The 23,255-nt window shown below is 45.4% G+C and overlaps 1 protein-coding gene across 2 annotated transcripts in view; it reads left to right on the plus strand.

The window, feature by feature from the left end:
- Window positions 1-11,170: 11,170 nt before the first annotated feature.
- The window catches only part of mamdc2 (MAM domain containing 2), a 73,196-nt gene continuing 61,111 nt past the window's right edge, over window positions 11,171-23,255 (plus strand). The window contains exons 1-2 of one of the 2 annotated variants that reach the window (XM_008103299.3): window positions 11,171-11,387; window positions 12,283-12,396. In XM_008103299.3, the coding sequence (XP_008101506.2) occupies window positions 11,345-11,387; window positions 12,283-12,396 (157 nt within the window). In that variant the 5' untranslated portion in view covers window positions 11,171-11,344. The remainder of the gene's footprint in view (window positions 11,388-12,282; window positions 12,397-23,255) is intronic. The other variant, XM_008103298.3, reaches the window with a different exon arrangement.

Raw genomic sequence — 23,255 nt, forward strand, 5'->3', positions numbered from 1 at the left:
AATTTGATGCCCTCCAGATGCCTTGGATTACCCTGTCTGTCAGCCCTGATAATTTGCTATGCTATATGAGATGTAAAAAAACTGTCTCAAACATCTGGAGAGTGCACCATATTGGGGAATAGTTGCTTTATATATGCTGAAAATACTATTTCCTATTTGGTGAGCATGAGGGGGTAAAGTCTAGTTTTCTGTTCCTTGTTATACGTATTTACATTGGCACACCTAGGCACAAGATTGCTTTCAGATATTATTTATTCTCATCATTCACACACTGCCCTTTAATTAGTTATCTGGGCAGCTTGCAATAAAACAAATATAGCAGAAAAATGAGCAATATTTAAGCTTTGTGTAACAGTCTTTGTGCTATGCACCAGAGTAAGCAATTCCTCCTACTTACTCTGGTGCTATAGAGTCAGTCCAAAAAACTAACTTTTTCAGAATCTTTCATAAATCATGAATGTGTTTAGTCAAAGACATGCCTTGGTTTTAATCTAGTTCCAATCACGTTCTGTAATAGTCCTTTCAGGTTATAGTCAGACCAGATATCCACAAGCCTTGTGGGTTCAAACCCCATTATAATCACTAAACAGAACAAACTGCCTCCTTTCAGATGTTACTGTGTCACAACTCCTACTGTCATGATGTCGAATGATGAGGAATGCAGGAGTTGAAGCCCAGTATCTGGAAGGCCACGTAAAATTATATGGTGGGCTGAATTCAGCTCATGGGCTTTGAGCTTGACACATGTGTAATAAAGTGTGCTGACATGCATTAAGGGATCCATTTTGAAGTATTCCCAAACTTTGGTTATCTCGGTTTAAAGTGTATGCATTCATAGTTTGCATCGCCACAAATGGATTTGTGCTGTTAAGCCACCTTCATACTGCGTTAAATTGTCTGTGGAGATGTGCCCGAAGTCATATATATTTTGCACTGAAGAAAAAGGTAAAAAAAGAACAAAATTAAATAATGTGAGGTTTAAATGCTGAATTAGTGCTCTGTGTCTGCACCACCACATTATTTTAAAATATATATAAAACACAACCTTACATCAGCTAACCAAATTCTGTTATATTGCATATGTCTATGGATAGTAAGTCAAAGGAACAATTTGGTGAGTGTTATTTCTGTAGCATTTATGTGCAAACCACTGAAATGATACAGAAATAGCATTTTCAGTTTGGGAAAAACTCTCCATCTGTCGTATACTCATTGCTGGGAAAATGCAGGGCATGCAGGGTGGGTCCACTGCCTCAGGACAATTTTGATGTCAGAAAAGTGCAGCTAATTGTTGGCTATTCTTTTTTGTTATTGTGGGTATTTCCCCCCTATTTCCTTGCAATGAGGAGGCGAGGTATTTGTGGAACTTTGTATTTCGTGGACCAAAAGAACATTGTGGGCTTTGGGTGCTATGAGACCTGACTTTTTGTAGAGGAAACAACATTCATGCTTCTGTGGTCAGGCAACTGAATGTCTTGAGGCTCAAGACACACACTGACCAAAAGCATCCCAACAACGAAAGTAGAGGTGCGCATGAAATGCTGGTGAAATGGAATGTCATGAGTGATCAATGACTAAGAAGAAGGGAACTTCTTCATGTATTGATTGTGCTGAAAAAGTGATGGCTGGACATATAAATTCAACTTAAGAACACACCTACAGAACCTTATTCGTAACTTGGGGACTGCCTGTTGTTGTGTGCTTTCAAGTAGTTTTCAACCTACCAGTCTTAAGAGCAACCTTTCACAGGGTTTTGTTAATATGTTCAGAAGAAGTTTGCCATTATTCTCTTCTGAGGTTGAGAGAGTGTGATTTGCCCAAGGTCACCCAGTGTTTTTCTATGGCTGAGTGAGGATTCAAACTTTGTTCTCCAGATTATATGCACAAACCACCCATAACAGTTTATAATTCTGGGAATTTGGGGGGGGGGGGGTTGCATTTTTTCAAAGAATGTATACACCTGTAACAAAATGAAAGATTCCACTCATAGAGAAGAGTAGTGAAATTACAAAATAAACATTTTAAGTGACATTTGTGACTCTGTGCTTCAACTTTGTGAGGAAAGAATGGCTTATTTATTTATCATGTCAGAAGCGAATTGAGGGTACAGTTATAATGTATTTTAAAAAACACAAACAAAGTTAAAAACTTGGCATTATACTAGATTTCCTTTGACCAGAAGCTGGCAACTTTGAGTGCCTCTGGTGTTGTTGTGAGAAGGTCCTCCATTGTGTGTGCAGCGGGGCTCAGGCTGTATTGTAGTAAGTGGTCTGTGGTTTGCTCTTCTCTACACTTGCATGTCATGGACTCCACTTTGTAGTCCCATTTCTTAAGATTAGCTCTGCATCTGTGGTCCCAGAGAGTAGCCTTTTTAGTGCCTTCCAAGTTGTGCAGTCTTCTGTGTGCCCAGGAGGGAGTCTCTCATCCGGTATCAGCCACTGATTGAAGTTCCGGGTTTGAGCCTGCAACTTTTGGACTCTTGCTTGCTGAGGTGTTCCTGTGAGTATCTCTGTAGATCTTAGAAAGCTGTTTCTTGATTTAAGGCAGTGGTTCTCAACCTGTTGGTCTCCAGGTGTTTTGGCCTACAACTCCCAGAAAACTCAGCCAGTTTACTAGCTGTTAGGATTTCTGGGAGTTGAAGGCCAAAACATCTGGGAAACCAGATGATTTAAGGCATTTGAATGCTGGCTGATATCTGAACAGAGGATGGGCCGGAGATGTCAATGCCTTGGTCCTTTCATTGCTGGCTGCTACTTCCCGACAGATGTCAAGTGGCTGCACAGGAATGACAATTTGAACCCCTTACATAACAGGGTAATCACAATAATATTTATTTCTTATGTGCCTCTCCTTGTGGACTGAGAGGGGAACAACAAATGATACAACACAACACATGGCATCTGTATTAAATGAGCATCCAAAACCGAAACATATTAAAATCCATCAATAAATGATTCTTAAAAAATCCATCCTTTGAAATAAATCCAGAGATGGAATTTGTAACCGATTGTCAAGGACAGAACGCCAGTAGATAAGATTCAACACAGTTTATTAAAGATACAGAACCAAAAATGCTCGTAAAAAACAAAGAGCTAGCCGAACACTCGCCTTCAATATGAAAAGTCACTCAAAAACGGTTCAAAAGCTAAACCGGATTAAACATGAGTTTAATCCGGGTTAAACCAAAAATGCTTACTTCAGCCTGGGACTTTAAACAAACAAAAGCTGGTAAATAAAGATTCAATAGAACATAAATACTGGCAGCAGATTCCTCTCTGCTACTCAACAGCTGTGGTTGAGCAACTAAGTTGTTACTCCTCCGTGCAGCGGGCGAACTCCGGGTCCAAACACATCAATCAGGGTTGCAGCAGTCAGCGGGGTCCCAATCCGGTCCGAGGTCGAAGGCCAAGTGCAGGCGTCTTAGGTTCCACGAAATCCTCCGATAGCCAAAGAGAGGGTAGTCCAAGGTCGTAGTCAGCCAGCCAGTCAGTCAGTCAGTCAGTCAGCCAGTCCAGCGTCAATTCCGAGTAGGTAAATAATGTCCGTCAAGAAGACGACGGAGGTCCAAGGTAGTCAGCAAACGAAACACACCCGTCTTCAGGAAATTCCCAACAAGAGCCCAAGCGTTCGTCCAGATTACCTTGCCCAACGCAATTAGCCCTGGATTCAAGACCCCATTTTATGCCAGTTACAACTCCTCATCGCTATCAGGTGTTACCCTAATTCCAGGTGCCTCATCATCATCATCCTCATCAGAGCTAAAACATCTTTGACTACGCCCCACAGCATCCCCAGCTGTGGATCCCGTCCCATCCCTCCAACTCGTCCACGGGTCCGATCCTGCAACCCGCCAGTCGCTTCCCATGCTATCATTACCAGGAACACCCAAATCCTCCCTCACACGAGTCCACTCCATGTCATCCTCCTCTGAGCTAACCACCTCTTCCTCCATTCTCTCAGTAAAACCCTCAAAGGAGTCTTCGTCAGATGGTTCTGCAAAGATGTCCCGCAGCCGTTTCCTCTCTCGCTCCTCAATAGAGTCTGACTCTCGAGGAGTCTTACGACCACGTCTCCCAGTATTGGAGCCATAAGGCTCAACCATAACACTATCCCCTCTCACAAAGGCCTCCTCCTCCAAAGGTGGAGTTACAGCAGTAATGTCTTCAGCTACAGTGTTACGGCGCCCAGAAGTATCTAACTTTAACAAAGAACGGTGAAAGACAGGGTGGATCTTAAAAGAAGAAGGTAAACACAGTCTAAATGCCACAGAAGAGATTTTTTTAGTAATAGGAAAAGGTCCCAAATACCGTGGCGCAAACTTTCCTCCAGCCTGTTTAATATATTTAGAAGATAGCCAAACCAGATCCCCTTCCTCCAACTCCCCGGCTTGTCTATGGCGGTCGGCTTGAGTCTTCTGCGATGCCTTAGCTTCTAACAACAGCCGGCGAGCAACATCATGTAAGGCAGCCATTTCAGACGAACGGTACACCGGATCAGAGGGAACCACATTAGTCGACGGCGCCACCCCTCCCCGCGGATGAAAGCCATAAGTTAACTCAAAGGGAGTGTGTTGACTAGACGTGTGTACAGCGTTATTATAGGCGAACTCAGCCACCGACAACCACTTAACCCAAGCAGTTGGCTGCTCCAGACAAAAACAACGTAAATATTGTTCCAACAGCCCATTCACTCTTTGAGATTGACCATCTGTTTGTGGATGAAAAGCAGAAGACACATTCAATTTGGTTCCCAAACACTCATGGAAGTGCCTCCAAAAACGAGACACAAACTGAGGAGCTCTATCAGAAACAATAACCTCAGGAGCTCCATGCAAGCGAAAGATATGTTTGGTAAATAATAAAGCCAATGTAGGAGCTGCAGGAATTGTGGAACACGGTATAAAATGAGCCATTTTAGAAAATAGATCCACCACCACCCAAATACATGTATAACCCCCAGACCTAGGCAAGTCAGAAATAAAATCCATGGAAATAATCTGCCATGGTCTCTCAGGAACAGGCAAGGAGGATAATAACCCCCTAGGGCGCCCGGCAGGCGTCTTACTCTGTTGACAAACGGCGCAGGTATCACAAAAGCGGAGAATGTCCTGACGCATCTTTGGCCACCAATAGCTTCTGGTAATGAGTTGTACGGTCTTAAATCTGCCAAAATGCCCAGCCATTGGTTCGTCATGATGTGCCCTGATAACTTCTAACCTAAGCGCCCCTGCCGGTACATAAACCTGACCATTACGTACTAATACCCCCTCCTGGTCTTGTAAATGAGGCAGCATAGTACGATTTCCTACTGAAAGTAGCATGAGTTGTTCCTGGGTCCAATTATCATCTTTCTGAGCCTCTAGGATTTGAGCATGTAATCCCGTCTCATTGTCCACCACACATAAAGAGGCAGTAGGCAAAACTGTCTGACACACTGACTGCTCGCAAGTCTTAAACTCCGGCTTACGAGACAATGCATCTGCCCGCAAGTTTTCCTTCCCTTCTACAAACTGAGCTTTAAAATTGAACCTGGAGAAAAACAAAGCCCATCGAATCTGACGTTGATTCAATTTCTTGGCAGTTTGTAAATGTTCTAAATTCTTATGGTCAGATCTGACCACAATTTGATGTCGTGCGCCCTCTAACCAGTGCCGCCACACCTCAAACGCCACCTTGATAGCCAACAACTCCTTTTCCCAGGTGGTATAGTTTTGTTCAAAAGGTGTTAGTTGTCTGGAGTAAAATCCACAGGGACGCAAAGTCCCTGAAGAATCTCTTTGCGATAATACAGCCCCCAATGCATAACTAGAAGCGTCTGCTTCTACTATGAACGGTCTATTAATGTCCGGATGAATTAGTATGTTGTCAGCCTGGAAACTAGACTTCAACTGTAGAAATGCATCGTGAGCCTCCCGTCCCCACACAAACGGTTGTTTCTTTCGCAAAAGTTGCGTTAAAGGTACAGTGAGTTTGGCAAAGTTTGGGATAAACTCTCGGTAATAGTTAGCAAATCCCAAGAATCGCTGTACATCTTTCTTAGACTTGAGTTCTTGCCATGAGTTGACTGCGTCAACTTTGTGCGGATCCATTTTGAGTTCCTTTCCCGAAACTACATGTCCCAGGAACTCAACTTCAGACACGTGAAACACACATTTGGAAGCCTTAGCAAAAAGCCCATTACCCCGTAGACGGTGCAGTACCTGTTTCACATGCTGCTGGTGTTCCCTTTCATCCTTAGAGAAAATCAATATATCGTCCAAATAAACCACCACAAATTGATCAATTAAATCCCTAAACACATCATTTATGAATCTTTGGAAGACCGCGGGCGCATTGCAAAGTCCGAAAGGCATTACTCGGAACTCGTGACATCCGAAACACGTGTTAAATGCCGTCTTCCATTCGTCACCTTCCCGTATCCTAATCAAGTTATACGCCCCCCGCAGGTCAAGCTTGGTAAAGATCTTAGCCCCTTGCACTCTCGATAGTAATTCCGAAATCAAAGGTAGCGGATACCTATCACGAATGGTGTTTTTATTAAGTACCCGATAATCACACACTAGTCTAAGCTCTCCCGTCTTTTTAGCTACAAAGAACACAGGTGCGGCAGTTGGAGAGCTAGATGGGCGGATAAACCCTTTGGCTAGGTTCTCGTCAAGAAATTCCCTCAAAGCTTGTCTTTCTGGTACTGTTAAAGCGTACAACCTTCCTGCTGGTAATTTAGCGCCTTCTACTAGCCTAATCGCACAATCATATGGTCTATGAGGCGGCAACTTATCTGCTTCCCTCTTACAAAACACATCTTGAAATTCCTTATATTCAACAGGCACACCCTCCATGTCAGGCTGAGAAGTACTAAGAGCAAAACATTCCTGCCTGTTAAAAGCTATAGTACACTTTACCCAATCCACTTGAGGATTTACCAAAGTCAACCAATCCATTCCCAGGATTACATCATATCTTGGTAAACGTGTAATGTCCCAAACAAACTTTCCCGTTACTCCTTGTACCTCCCACGTTATTTCCGAGGTCTCACGATTAACCACCCCAGACTCCAGCAGTTTCCCGTCCGCTCCTTCCACCCATATATCGCATGCTTTTTGTACTGTAGGAAGGCCATGCTTCCTTGCAAACCCAACATCCACATACGAGACCGTAGCCCCTGAGTCCAGCAGTGCCAGAGTAGAAGCAAGTTCTTTTCCCCCAACAGATAAAGAAATGGGTACAAAGACATGTTTCTTCCCCTCAAGTGACTGCTTTAGAAGCCCTAGTGCGTTGGACTCACGTCGCACTAGGGCTGACCTTTTCCCGAAAGCTGGGAAGGCTTAACATTACAATTTCTAGCAAAATGCCCGCATTCCCGCAATACAAACACAGTCCCAATTGTCTTCTACGGTCCTTTTCTGCCGTTGACAATTTTCTAAACACCCCAAGTTCCATAGGTTCCTCCCCTTTTGCTACAGGTGCCCTAGGCGCAGATACAGTTGGCGCATACATTGCTCTAGACTGTTTGCGAGATTCAAACCGGGCGTCTAAACGCAAAACTTTTGCCACCAAAGCGTCCCAGTTTTCTGCCGGCTCTAAACGCGCCAATTCATCCTGGAGATAATCATTTAAGCCCGCAATAAACAAGAGCATAAACGCGTTCTCTCCCCAGTCAAGTTGATGGCGATAAGAATTAAACTTGTTTAAATAGTCCAAAACAGACCCCTTTCCCTGTTTCAACCGATAAAGAGCCCAGCTAGCATTCTCCATACGGAGGGGGTCCCCAAAAGTGTCAGATAGTAACTTCTTGAAATCATTTAAATTGTCCTTGACTGGGTTGTTTCCCAAAATTAAATTAGTGGCCCATTGTCCCGCAGGACCGGTCAATAAACTCAAAATAAATGCCACCTTACTGGTGACCGTAGGAAAAGCCTGAGCACTAATTTGGGAAAAATAAAGTTCAATTTGCGCCAAAAAAGTAGGCAACTTATTTCGAGACCCGTCAAAACGTTCGGGAGTCATAACATGTCCTTTAGCTGGCTGTGCTGCTTGTGCAGCGTAAAATGCAGCCTGCAGCTGGTCAAAACGAGCCTTAAGCTCCTCCATCGTCTTCTAGACGTAATTACCTAACTAGAAAAAACTTCTTTCTGGCGTTGGGCAATCTGTCAAGGACAGAACGCCAGTAGATAGTATTCAACACAGTTTATTAAAGATACAGAACCAAAAATGCTCGTAAAAAACAAAGAGCTAGGCAAACACTCGCCTTCAATATGAAAAGTCACTCAAAAACGGTTCAAAAGCTAAACCGGATTAAACATGAGTTTAATCCGGGTTAAACCAAAAATGCTTACTTCAGCCTGGGACTTTAAACAAACAAAAGCTGGTAAATAAAGATTCAATAGAACATAAATACTGGCAGCAGATTCCTCTCTGCTACTCAACAGCTGTGGTTGAGCAACTAAGTTGTTACTCCTCCGTGCAGCGGGCGAACTCCGGGTCCAAACACATCAATCAGGGTTGCAGCGGTCAGCGGGGTCCCAATCCGGTCCGAGGTCGAAGGCCAAGTGCAGGCGTCTTAGGTTCCACGAAATCCTCCGATAGCCAAAGAGAGGGTAGTCCAAGGTCGTAGTCAGCCAGTCAGTCAGTCAGTCAGTCAGTCAGCCAGTCCAGCGTCAATTCCGAGTAGGTAAATAATGTCCGTCAAGAAGACGACGGAGGTCCAAGGTAGTCAGCAAACGAAACACACCCGTCTTCAGGAAATTCCCAACAAGAGCCCAAGCGTTCGTCCAGATTACCTTGCCCAATGCAATTAGCCCTGGATTCAAGACCCCATTTTATGCCAGTTACAACTCCTCATCGCTATCAGGTGTTACCCTAATTCCAGGTGCCTCATCATCATCATCCTCATCAGAGCTAAAACATCTTTGACTACGCCCCACAGCATCCCCAGCTGTGGATCCCGTCCCATCCCTCCAACTCGTCCACGGGTCCGATCCTGCAACCCGCCAGTCGCTTCCCATGCTATCATTACCAGGAACACCCAAATCCTCCCTCACACGAGTCCACTCCATGTCATCCTCCTCTGAGCTAACCACCTCTTCCTCCATTCTCTCAGTAAAACCCTCAAAGGAGTCTTCGTCAGTTGATACTGCAAATATGTCCCGCAGCCGTTTCCTCTCTCGCTCCTCAATAGAGTCTGACTCTCGAGGAGTCTTACGACCACGTCTCCCAGTATTGGAGCCATAAGGCTCAACCATAACACCGATGCACTCATTATTATCACTGTTAATCTTCACTATAACTCAACACATCACATTGGTTAAAAAGGAATCCAAAACCAATACGTATTAAAATCTATCAATAAATACTTTAAAAAACCACTTTAAAATAATCTGGAAATTTAATTGGTCACTGAAGACATCACAGCCCTGTTTCACTATTGCCTCACCACAAGTTACTTTCAGTGGGACAATTAATTTTATGAACAGAAAGATGGAGTAGTCGTGGGGAGCCCTCTCAGCCCAATCATAGCAAATTTCTACATGGAACACTTTGAAAAACAAGCCCTATGGAAACAACAACAAAAAACCCACTATGGTACAGATATGTGGATGACATCTTCACCATTTGGAGCCATGGAGAAGAAGAACTCAACAAGTTCCTGGACCACCTCAACAGCATCCACCCAAACATCCAATTTGCCATGGAAAAAGAAAAAGAAGGAAAGCTGCCATTTCTAGATGTCTTAGTAATCTGCAAACCCAAACAACAATTGGGCCACACAGTTTACAGAAAGCCTACACACATGGATAGATTCCAACCATCACCCAAGTCAAAAAAGAAGCACAATTAAAGTTCTGGCAGACAGTGCAAAAGGAATCTGCAAACCCCACCTCCTCCAAGGTGAACTAAACCACCTAAACTGGGCTCTACAGGCCAATGGAGACTCCACCACAGACATCAGAAGAGCTTCAAGGTCAAGAACAATCCATGAGGAAAGACAAAGATCCACCCAGAGGAAAGTGTTCTTACCATACATCAAGGGAACCACTGACCACATAGGCAAACTGATGAAGAAGCACAACCTACAAGGACAAGTGAAGGACAAGAGGGGTTCTCTCACCTTGCAGGAGTCTGCCATATACCAGGCAGCTGTGGACAAGTCTCTGTAGGGACCACCCAACGCAGCATTGACCAAACACCAATCAAGGAACATGAAAGGCACTGCAGGCTAATCCAACCAGAGAAGTCAGCCAGAGCAGAGCATTTGATAAACTAACCTGGACACAGCATATTATTTGAGAGCGCACAAATGCTGAACCATTCTAACAACACCATGTCAGACTACACAGAGAAGACACTGAAATCCACAAGCATGTGGACAATTTCAACAGTAAAGAGGAAACCACGAAAATGCACAAAATCTGGCTACCAGTATTAAAAAAACCCTCTAAAATCAGGACAGCAAATAAAGAACAACACTCAAAAACAGGGGAAATCCAGACAAGAAACAATCAGGGCCAGTTAACACCCCCAACAAAGGATTCCCCCAGGCAGGAAGCAACCAGTCCTTCAAACTGCAAGGCTATCCAATCCTAATCAAGGTGGGCAATTGCACCATTCACGCTTGCCTCAGCCAGACAAGAGTTCTTTCTCCCACCCTGGACTTTCCACAGATATATAAACCCCACTTGCTTAGTTTCTAACAGACTTCACAACTTCTGAGGATGCCTGCCATAGATGTGGGTGAAACGTCAGGAGAGAATGCTTCTGGAACATGGCCATACAGCCCGGAAAACTCACAGCAACCCAGAATTGGTCACACTTTATCTTCACTAAGGATGCATCCTGCAGAAGGCATGCAGTTTCATTGCCCTTCGTCAGTGCTATGGAATATATTGGGAGTTGCAATTTGGTCTTTGGCAAAGACCTAGTAATAGTACAACCCCCGCCCCGCCCCGCCCCGCCCCGCCCCAGGATTCTATTGAGCCCTGGCAAGTTAAAGTGGTGTCGAACTGCATTAAATCCACAGCGTAGATGCACCCTTAAAGGAGGCGGGGAGTGGAGGGCTCTTCCTTGGAGGCGGCGTGGCTTAAGCCCTCCTCCCCTCCTCTCCCCTCCCCTCCTTCTCCAGCCTTTGCTCTCTGGCTGGCTGCCCTTTCCAAAGCTCAACCCCCCCTTGCCTTTAAACTGTGGTTGCTTCCACTCAGTGCTCCAAGTCTTTCCTTGACAGAGAGCAGAGTCTCTCTCCCGGCCGGCGGCTCCATTCCCTAGAAGCGGGGGAAGCGGCAGAGCCAGAGACAGCCTGGGGGCTTTGGCTTCCTTCGCTCCGTTGCTTTTGCCCCATTGAAAGCCCTGCAATGATGGTCCTCCTGCATCTTCTCATGCTGCTTCTGCTGCACGGTAAGGCGGGGCTGCCTTGTCTTGCACCTAGGAAGAAGCTGTCCCGCTTTCCTTCCATTGTTTCTAATGGAAGCTGCTGACACTCATGAAGAGAGATGGGAACGGGCCACAATAGGTCCCAAGGATGGCATTGGAGTAAATGGGAGGGGTGGACTATTTGGCTCTTGTATAAGAATGAATGCCCTTTGGTACCACTTTAAATGCCATGGCCCAACTCTAGAGGATCCTGGGAGTTGTAGCTTTTGCAAGGTCTTCAGCTTTCTCTGCCAACCGGAGCTGGTGCCTTACCGGCTGTTAGGAATTGTGGGAGTTAAAGTCCAAAACACCTGGAGAGCTGAAGTTTGCCCATGCCTGATCCATACTGTAGAAGGCATGCAGTTTCATACCACTTTAACTGCCCGTAGCCAATAGGTAAAGGTAAAGGTTTCCCCCTGACATTAAGTCTAGTCGTGTCTGACTCTGGGGGGTTGGTGCTCATCTCCATTTCTAAGCCGAAGAGCCGGCGTTGTCCATAGACACCTTCAAGGTTATGTGGCTGGCATGACTGCATAGAGTGCCGTTACCTTCCCGCTGGAGCAGTACCTATTGATCTACTCACATTTGCATGTTTTCGAACTGCTAGGTTGGCAGAAACTGGGGCTAACAGCGGGAGCTCACCCTACTCCCCAGATTCAGCTTAAGCTGGAGGGCCCAAGTTTGCCCATGCCTGTTCTATAGCATTGAGCCATGGCAGTGAAAAAGGATGTCTTTCATTCTACGGTGTAGATGCTTCTGTAATAAATAAAGAAAGTATTGTTTGCCTTTCCTAAAAAGCGGATGGCTGACACAGCCCAGCTCTCCGCGTTCAGTGCCAAGGATGGATGAACTGAGCTGGCTTGCTTTTTTTTGTCTCTAGTTTTGCCGTTTGCTGGAGCTGTTGAACTCCCTGCGGGCTCTTGTGCTTTTGAAGGCAGTACGTGTGGCTATGAATCAGACTTCGCATCCCTGCCGTGGATTTTGAATGGAGAAGGTATGGATAGCTTTTTCACATTTTCATATTTAACAGGGTGGTCTTTTGTTTTTTCCCCAGATTTGTTTGTTACTCTTAACAAGCATGCTTTCTTTCCAAACATACACACGCACATGTTTCTACGCCAAGCCTGTGTTAACGTTCTCTCATCTTCCCTTCTGTTTCAAATATAAAAAAGTGAAGTTTTACAACTCGGAAGCTAGTTGCAAGCCAAATTTTGAAGGCGGATTTGAAAAATGCTCCAGTGGTGTGCTGTTTGATCCCAACTGTATTTATTTGGAATGGAATCCCACGAGGACTTTTCTGGGTTCTGTTCCCAAGTACATAAATATAGGAGCGACGGGGCAGATTTATAAACAATGGTGTTACAGCAGCATCCCTGGCACATAAGTAGGTACATTTATACTACAAGGCGAAAGGTTATAGCTCAAAGCTTCTGCTTTGTGTGTAGAAAATCCCTGCATCTCTAGTGAAATGGATCCAGTTCAAAGCAGATAATCTGGATTTTATGTGTGGCCTGAGTGCTTCTGGTAGTGACGGTAGAGAAAGGGTTGCAGTGGGCAAAGAGTGAATTATCATCATCATATTATAGTAAAGGTAAAGGTTTTCCCCTGACGTTAAGTCTAGTTGTGTCCGACTCTGGGGGTTGGTACTCATCTCCCTTTCTAAGTCGAAGAGCCAGCATTGTCCATAGACATCTCCAAGGTCATGACTCCATGGATCGCCATTATCTTCCCGCTGGAGTGGTACTTATTGACAGTGTAATATGCTTCCTCAGAGTGTGGTGGAGACTCGGAGTCTATTTTTTGGAGGCGTTTTGGATAGCCATCAGCTGGAAATGCTTTGATTGTATTACAGTATGTGCATTGCTGGGGGTTGGACTGGATGGATCTTGTGGTCTCTGGCAACCCTTTGATTCTGTGGGTTTTTTTATGTTCCGATGATTAGGAACTAGGTACCAATATTCCATTGTTCATCATTATTTTACTTGCCATATACCATCTTTGTTAAAAAGAAATTTACAAATAACTAATGTTGCTCACTATTTCTGGGGAGAGAACACAAGAAGCTTCTGAAAAGGTACTGTTGTGCAATTTGCAGGTGTGTAATTCTGGATTTCTAGAATATGGCTCTCCCACAATGTCACCGTATTTGCTATGTTTTCTAGAGGTGTTAGAAGCTGTAGACCACTGGTTCTCAACCTTCCTAATGCTGCAAACCCTTAATACAGTTCCTCATGTTATGGTGACCCCCAAACATAAAATTATGTTCATTGCTACTTCATAATTGTAATTTTGCTACTGTTATGAATCGTAATGTAAATATCTGATATGCAGGATGTATTTTCATTCACTGGACTAAATTTGACACAAATACTTGATACGCCCAAATTTGAATACTGGTGGGGTTGGGAGGGGGGGGGGTTGATTTTGTCATTTGGGAGTTGTAGTTGCTACAATCAAAGAGCATTCTGAACTCCACCAACGGTGCAATTGAACCAATATTGCCACACAGAACTCCCATCATCAACAGAAAACACTGGAAGGATTTGGTGGACATTGAACTTGAGTTGTAGTTCACCTATATCCAGGGAGGACTGTGGACTCAAACAATGATGGATCTGTACCAAACTTGGCACAAATACTCATTATGCCCAAATGTGAACACTGGTGGAGTTTGGACAAAATAGACCTTGACATTTGGGAGTTGTAGTTGCTGGGATTTTTGTTCACCTGCAATCAAAGAACCCCTTGAACCCCACCAACGATGGAATTGGGCCAAGCTTCTCACACAGAACCTCATGACTAACAGAATATACTGGAGGGATTTGGGAGAAATTGACAGTGATTTCGGGGAGATGTAGTTCACCTATCTCTGGAGAACACTGTGAACCCAAATGACTATGGATCTGGACCAAATTTGGCACAAATATCTGATATGCCCAAATTTGAATGCACTCTCTCTCACCTGCATATGCTCATCATGCTGCCATGGCTGAGAGCACGCCTGCTCTTCCTTCCCCACTTTGAGTCTCAGAAACTGCCCTCCCCTTGGCTGAGAGACCAGCCAATCAGAACAGGAGGAGGGCTTTTGGTGGGAGGATTTGTGGTCTGTTCCCAAAATGGAAGAGAAGGACAGATGGAGAGATCTTCAGCCTTCTCTGCCAAAGGGTTCCTAAGACCATCAGAAATATGTGGTTTTTTATGGTCTTTGGTGACCCCTCTGACACCCCCCTCACAACTCCCCAGGGGTACCAAACCCCAGGTTGAGAAATACATCTATAGACCAGAAACATTTAGAGTTCCATTATTGCCCTCCTGGGGCCCCTGGTGGCACAGTGTGTTAAAGCACTGAGCTGCTGAACTTGCGGACCAAAAGGTGCCAGGTTCAAGTCCTGGGAGCGGAATGAGCGCCTGCTGTTAGCCCCAGCTCTTGCCAACCTAGCAGTTCGAAAACATGCAAATGTGAGTAGATCAATAGGTACCACTCCAGCGGGAAGGTAACGGCGCTCCATGCAGTAATGCTGGCCACATGACCTTGGAGGTGTCTACGGACAACGCCAGCTCTTTGGCTTAGAAAGGGAGATGAGCACCAACCCCCAGAGTTGGTCACAACTGGACTTAACGTCACGGAAAACCTTTACCCTAATTGCCCTCCTATGGCCCATACACTGTTGCCACTCCTGCCCTAAGCTGATGCTCAGTAGGTATCCATGTACACACAAGTGGTAGGCCTCCTTCCACAGGGAGGTCACATTTTGGGCCCATTCACAATGCAGAATTATAGTGCTGTTATTCCACTTTAGCTGCTGCTGTTCTGTCCTCTGCAATCCTGGGATTGGCAGGGTCAAGAGGAGCATTGAGATTTCTTAGGATGCATCTAAACTGTAAAATTAATGCACTACTTTAACTGCTTTGGCTTAATCTGAGGAATCATGGGAGCTGTTATTTTACAAGGTCCTTAGCTTTCTCTGTCAAAGAGGAATAGTGCCTCAGAAAACTACAACTCCCAGGATTCCATAGCATTAAGATATGGGAGTTAAAGTGGTGTCAGACTGCATTAATTCTACAGTGTAGAATTAAGTTGGAGTGCTCCAGTGCCTCACTAAACTACAAAATCCAGAATTCTATAGGATTGAATAATGACAGTTAAGGTGGAATAAGAGCACAATACAGTAGAGTCTTGCTTATCCAACCTTTGCTTATCCAACCTTCTGTATTATCCAGTGCAGTCTGCCTTTTAGTGGTCAATGTTTTCGTAGTTGATGTTTTCAATACATTGCGATGTTTTGGTGCTAAATTTGTAAATTCAGTCATTACTACATAACATTACCGTGTATTGAACTTCTTTATCTGTCAATTTGTTGTGAAAGATGATGTTTTGGTGCTTAATTTATAAAATCATAACATAATTTGATGTTAATCCCTCCTTATTATCCAACATTTTCGCTTATCCAATGTTCTGCCAGCCCGTTTATGTTGGATAAGAGAGACTCTACTGTAATTCTGTAATGTGAATGGAGGGAGAAAGAAATCTGCCTACCTATCTAACTTTACATACATGGGGCTCTTTCAGACTGCTATAAATCAAATTTTGATCAGGCGTGAGATGTTCTCCTGAGCCTCTTCAAATGCTTGTTTTTGAATGACTGAAGCAGGTCAAAGGGGTTTATAGAATAAAAAGTGGTTTATAATATGTAACTTTAAAACAAACTGGAACATCCGGAAAAACTGAAGTCAGATACAAGCAACAGCAAAAATGCTTTTTGGAAAAGAGCCTCAAATGAGTATGTTTTTCTACTTGCATCTGAAGGTTTTCTAAAATTCAAAGAACACATATGGGTATTCCAGGCTTGGGGTTTCAGGGCTACCACACAGGAAAAACTGTCCTCCAATTATATGTCAGCCTAGCATTTAAAGAATGGGGATTGAATAAGTGGCTAGTTTCATGTGGAAGACAAGGCTTTAAATAAAGACCTTTTATTATGTATTTTTCTATTGAGTGGATACTACAGTCTTTTCAAGAAATGTATGCTCTTCAGTGTCCTATCCTACAGATTTTCCAAGGGATAGGACAGTTGGAAGGTGGCATCTGGTTCTGTTGGAACAAAACTATGAATATTTGTTGGTTGTTTGATCTTAACATCATACTGAAGAACATTTCACATAGTGGAACAAAAATCCTTAGAGATAAGATGTCAAAGACAGAACGCCACAAGATTCAAAGTAACAGAGTTTATTAGATTACAGAACTCAAAAATGCCCGTAAAAACACAAGGGCCAGGCAGTTTTTGCCTTTAGTAGCAAAAAGGGACAAAAGTAAATGTTCAAAAGATAAACCGGATTAAACCGGAGTTTAATCCGGGTAAAAACAAACTGCTTGCTTCAGCCTAGGTATTAACAGAACAAAAGCCAAGGAACAAAAGATACAAAGAATGCAACTAATTGGCAGCAGATTCCTCTCTGCTGCCAGCACTGTGCTTAGAGTAACTTGCGTCGCTCCCACACACACACAGTAGACAGGATCTCCAACACGAGCAATTCAGCCAAGGATTGCAGAAGTAGAGTAGACCAGTTCCGTTCCGTAGATCAAAGCCAGAAGCAGACGTTTGTAGTTTTTCCAAGTCCAAGAAGGGGGGAAGACAAGCCGTGGTCAGTTCAGTCCGGGTTCTCAAAGCAGGAGATGGCGTCCGTCAGAAAGACGACGGAAGGTCAAGCTAATAAGAGTAAGCACAGGTTTGCACAAACAAATGCCCACACAATCCCTCCCGCCGTCTGACCTTGGATTCCAATCAACTTACGTCTCAGCACAGGAAAGCACACAAGTCTTCAGGGAAGCGTCCCACACACACACGGATCCCAAGCGTTTGCCCAGATTACCTTGCCCGACGCAATTTGCAATTGCTCCCAAGCCCCATTTTATGCCAGTTACAAATCTTCATCACTGTCAGCTGTCCTCCTTAACCCGGGCGTTTCCTCATCACTTTCCTCGTCAGAGCTGGAACACCTCTGACTACGCCCAACAGCATCTCCAGCTGTGGATCCCGTCCCATCCCTCCAGCTAAGCCATGGGTCTAATCCTGAAGGTCCCCATTCATCTTCTGTCCCATCATGGCCAGTGGCACCCAATTCCTCCCTTACCCGAGTCCAATCCATCTCATCCTCCTCTGAGCTAACCAGCCCCTCCTCCATTCTCTCCGTAAACCCTTCGAAAGATTCTTCGTCAGATGGTGCTGCAAATATGTCTCGCAGTCTTTTTCTCTCTCGCTCCTCGAGAGTATCTGACTCCCGAGGAGTCTTACGCCCACGTCTGTCAGTAACAGAGCCATGAGGCTCAATCATAACACTATCCCCTCTCACAAAGGCCTCCTCCCCCGATGGCGGAGAAGTGGCAGTGATACCCTCCGCTATAGCACCACGACGACTAGAGGTATCAAGTTTCAACAGTGAACGATGAAAGACTGGATGGACCTTTAAACTAGACGGTAAACGCAAACGAAACGCAACGGAAGAAATCTTTTTAACGATAGGAAAGGGACCCAAATACCGAGGCGCAAACTTTCCCCCAGCCTGTTTAATATGTTTGGAAGATAACCACACCAAATCCCCTTCTTCCAACTCCTCCCCTGCCTGCCTGTGGCGGTCAGCCTGAGTCTTCTGCGTTGCCTTAGCTTCCAGCAGTAAGCGACGGGCAACATCATGCAATGCAGCCATTTCCGTAGAGCGGTACACAGGGTCCGAAGAGACCACATTGGTCGACGGCGCCACACCTCCCCGTGGGTGAAAACCATAAGTTAGCTCAAACGGCGTATGCTGACTAGATGTGTGCACCGCATTGTTGTAAGCAAATTCCGCCACCGGTAGCCACTTCACCCAAGCCGTGGGTTGGTCTAAACAAAAACAACGCAGATATTGCTCTAAGAGCCCATTAACCCGTTCCGACTGTCCATCCGTTTGCGGATGGAAAGCTGAAGAAACGTTTAACTTAGTCCCCAAACACTCATGGAAATGTTTCCAAAAGCGTGACACAAATTGCGGAGCCCTATCTGAAATAATCACCTCGGGTGCTCCGTGCAAACGATAGATGTGCTTAGTAAATAGTAAGGCCAACGTAGGGGCCGCCGGAATGGTTGAACAAGGAATAAAATGAGCCAGTTTACTAAATAAATCCACCACCACCCAAATACAAGTATAACCCCCAGACTTAGGCAAATCTGAAATAAAATCCATGGAAATGATTTGCCATGGCCTCTCCGGAACAGGTAAAGACGATAACAACCCTCTAGGGCGCCCAACAGGCGTCTTACTCTGCTGGCAAACGGCGCAGCTGTCACAAAAGCGCAGAATGTCTTGCCGCATCTTTGGCCACCAATAGCTCCTGGTAATGAGCTGCACGGTCTTGAATCTGCCAAAGTGCCCAGCCATGGGTTCGTCATGGTGGGCTCTAATCACCTCCAACCTGAGGGCCCCCACTGGTACGTAGACCTGCCCCCTGCGTACCAATACTCCGTCTTGATCTTGTAGATGCGGCAGTATGGTACGGTTACCTGCTGAGAGCAGCATCAGTTGCTCCTGTGTCCACACATCATCCCTCTGAGCCGCAAGGATCTGGTCATGTAACCCGAGCTCATTATCTACAACACACAGAGAGGCAGTAGGCAAGATGGTCTGACATACAACCTGCTCATTGGTCTTAAACTCCGGCTTGCGGGATAAAGCATCGGCCCGCAAGTTTGCCTTCCCCTCTACGAACTGCACCTTGAAGTTAAACCTGGAGAAAAACAAAGCCCATCGGATTTGACGCTGGTTTAACTTCTTTGCTGTTTGCAAGTGCTCTAAGTTCTTGTGATCAGATCTGACCACGATCTGGTGCCGTGCCCCTTCAAGCCAGTGCCGCCACACCTCAAACGCCACCTTAATCGCCAACAACTCCTTCTCCCATATGGTATAGTTCTGCTCGAAGGGTGTTAGTTGCCGCGAGTAAAATCCACAGGGACGCAAGGTCCCTGAGGAGTCCTTCTGAGACAATACAGCCCCCAACGCGTAGCTAGAAGCGTCCGCTTCTACCACGAACGGTTTGTCAACATCAGGATGGGTTAGTATGTTGTCCGATTGAAAACTAGACTTAAGTTGTAGAAACGCCTCGTGAGCTTCCCGCCCCCACACAAATGGCTGTTTCTTGCGCAGAAGCTGCGTCAAAGGTACCGTGAGCTTTGCAAAATTCGGAATAAACTCCCGGTAGTAATTAGCGAAACCTAAGAACCTTTGTACATCCTTCTTAGTTTTCAGCTCCTGCCATGAGTTGACGGCGTCAACCTTATGTGGGTCCATTTTAAGTTCCCTACCTGACACTACATGACCTAGGAACTCCACTTCAGGCACATGAAAGACGCATTTGGAAGCCTTGGCGAAAAGCCCATTAGCCCGCAGTCGGTGCAGAACCTGCTTGACATGTTGACGATGTTCTTTCTCGTCCTTAGAAAAAATCAAGATATCATCCAAATAAATCACTAAAAATTGGTCAATTAGGTCCCTGAACACATCGTTCATGAACCTCTGGAAGACCGCAGGAGCATTACAAAGCCCAAAAGGCATGACTCGGAACTCGTGGCATCCGAAACACGTGTTAAATGCCGTCTTCCATTCATCCCCTTCCCGTATACGGATTAAGTTATAGGCCCCCCGCAGGTCAAGCTTGGTAAAGACCTTAGCCCCTTGCACCCTTGATAACAGTTCCGAGATTAAAGGGAGCGGGTACCTATCCCGAATGGTGTATTTGTTTAGGATCCGATAGTCGCAGACCAACCTAAGTTCCCCAGTCTTTTTGGCTACAAAGAATACTGGTGCCGCAGTTGGAGAACTAGATGGGCGAATAAACCCCTTGGCTAAATTTTCATCTAAAAACTCCCGCAAAGCTTGCCTTTCCGGTACAGTCAAGGCATACAGCCTCCCTGCTGGCAGTTTCGCACCTTCTGCCAGCTTGATGGCGCAATCATATGGCCTGTGCGGTGGTAATTTGTCCGCTTCTCTTTTACAAAATACATCAGAGAACTCCCCATACTCAGCAGGCACTCCCTCCATATCAGCATGAGTAACGTTTAAAGTGCAACAATCCTGCCTCTTTAAGATCACTTTACGTGTTGCCCAATCCACTTGTGGGTTTACTACAGCTAGCCAATCCATCCCCAGGATCACATCATATCTAGGCAAGCTCGTAATATCCCACACAAACGTTCCCGTTACTCCCTGCACCTCCCACGTTACTGCTGAGGTTTCCTGGTTAACCACCCCAGTCTCCAGCAGTCTCCCATCTGCTCCCTCCACCCACACGTCGCATGCCTTGCGCACTCTAGGAATGCCATGCTTCTTAGCAAACTCAATATCTATATAGGAGACCGTAGCTCCTGAGTCCAGCAGTGCCAGAGTAGAAACAAGTTCCCTTCCCCCAACAGATAATGTAATGGGTACGAAAACATGCTTCCTCCCCTCAGTTGACTGCTTGAGGAGCCCTAGTGCGTTGGACTCACGTCGCACTAGGGCTGGCCTTTTCCCGAAAGCTGGGAAGGTTTCACATTACAATTTTTGGCAAAATGCCCAGCATTCCCACAGTACAAACACAAGCCCAGCTGCCTCCTACGGCTCTTTTCCTCTGTAGACAGTTTTTTAAAGACCCCAAGCTCCATGGGCTCTTCCCCCATCACCACAGGTGCCCTGGTTACATGCATGGGTGGCGCACACATTGCTTTTGAGTGTTTACGAGCCTCGAACCTTGCGTCTAAACGCAGCACCTTAGCTACTAAGGCGTCCCAGCTTTCAGCCGGCTCCAAGCGTGCTAATTCATCCTGGAGCATATCACTTAACCCGGCAGTAAATAAAAGCATGAATGCATTTTCCCCCCAATCCAGCTGGTGGCGATACAGGTTAAACTTATTTAAGTAATCCAAAACAGTCCCCTTTCCCTGTTTCAACCGATACAGAGCCCACCCAGCGTTCTCCGTGCGGAGAGGATCCCCAAAAGTATCAGTTAACAACTTTTTGAAATTATTCAAATTGTCCTTGACTGGGTCATTTCCCAAAATTAAATTAGTGGCCCATTGTCCTGCGGGACCGGTCAACAAACTCAAAATAAAAGCCACCTTACTAGTGTCAGTAGGAAAAGCATGAACACTGAGCTGTGAAAAATAAAGCTCCACTTGTGCCAAAAAGGTTGGCAACTTGCACCTGGTTCCGTCAAAGCGTTCAGGAGTCAAAACATGTCCTTTCACAGCAAAAGCTGTTTGGCTTACGGTAAAGGCCGTTTGCAATTGGTCTACTTTGGCTCTTAACTCATCCATCGTCTTCCTGACGGGTTTATTGCTGCAATAAACTTTTTAAGGCGTCGGGCAATCTGTCAAAGACAGAACGCCACAAGATTCAAAGTAACAGAGTTTATTAGATTACAGAACTCAAAAATGCCCGTAAAAACACAAGGGCCAGGCAGTTTTTGCCTTTAGTAGCAAAAAGGGACAAAAGTAAATGTTCAAAAGATAAACCGGATTAAACCGGAGTTTAATCCGGGTAAAAACAAACTGCTTGCTTCAGCCTAGGTATTAACAGAACAAAAGCCAAGGAACAAAAGATACAAAGAATGCAACTAATTGGCAGCAGATTCCTCTCTGCTGCCAGCACTGTGCTTAGAGTAACTTGCGTCGCTCCCACACACACACAGTAGACAGGATCTCCAACACGAGCAATTCAGCCAAGGATTGCAGAAGTAGAGTAGACCAGTTCCGTTCCGTAGATCAAAGCCAGAAGCAGACGTTTGTAGTTTTTCCAAGTCCAAGAAGGGGGGAAGACAAGCCGTGGTCAGTTCAGTCCGGGTTCTCAAAGCAGGAGATGGCGTCCGTCAGAAAGACGACGGAAGGTCAAGCTAATAAGAGTAAGCACAGGTTTGCACAAACAAATGCCCACACAATCCCTCCCGCCGTCTGACCTTGGATTCCAATCAACTTACGTCTCAGCACAGGAAAGCACACAAGTCTTCAGGGAAGCGTCCCACACACACACGGATCCCAAGCGTTTGCCCAGATTACCTTGCCCGACGCAATTTGCAATTGCTCCCAAGCCCCATTTTATGCCAGTTACAAATCTTCATCACTGTCAGCTGTCCTCCTTAACCCGGGCGTTTCCTCATCACTTTCCTCGTCAGAGCTGGAACACCTCTGACTACGCCCAACAGCATCTCCAGCTGTGGATCCCGTCCCATCCCTCCAGCTAAGCCATGGGTCTAATCCTGAAGGTCCCCATTCATCTTCTGTCCCATCATGGCCAGTGGCACCCAATTCCTCCCTTACCCGAGTCCAATCCATCTCATCCTCCTCTGAGCTAACCAGCCCCTCCTCCATTCTCTCCGTAAACCCTTCGAAAGATTCTTCGTCAGATGGTGCTGCAAATATGTCTCGCAGTCTTTTTCTCTCTCGCTCCTCGAGAGTATCTGACTCCCGAGGAGTCTTACGCCCACGTCTGTCAGTAACAGAGCCATGAGGCTCAATCATAACATAAGATTTGGGCAGTGCTAATGCAGAACACAAGAAGTGTCATGGACTCCAACAAAATCTTTGTGGAATGAGAGATGGTGAAAAAAACCTTTAAAAAAACAAGGAAAACTGAAATGAAGATAGCTAGTATTTACCGAATATACTCGAGTAAAGGCCGACCCGAATATAAGCCTAGGCACCTAATTTTACCACAAGAAACTGGGAAAACTTATTGACTGAAGTATAGGACAATGGTGGGAAATGCAGCAGTTACTAGTAAATTTCAAAAATAAAAATAGATACCAATAAAATTGCATTAATTGAGGCATCAGTAGGTTAAATG

This window comes from Anolis carolinensis, chromosome 2 (genome assembly GCF_035594765.1).
Source record: "Anolis carolinensis isolate JA03-04 chromosome 2, rAnoCar3.1.pri, whole genome shotgun sequence".
Classification (NCBI taxonomy): domain Eukaryota; kingdom Metazoa; phylum Chordata; class Lepidosauria; order Squamata; family Dactyloidae; genus Anolis; species Anolis carolinensis.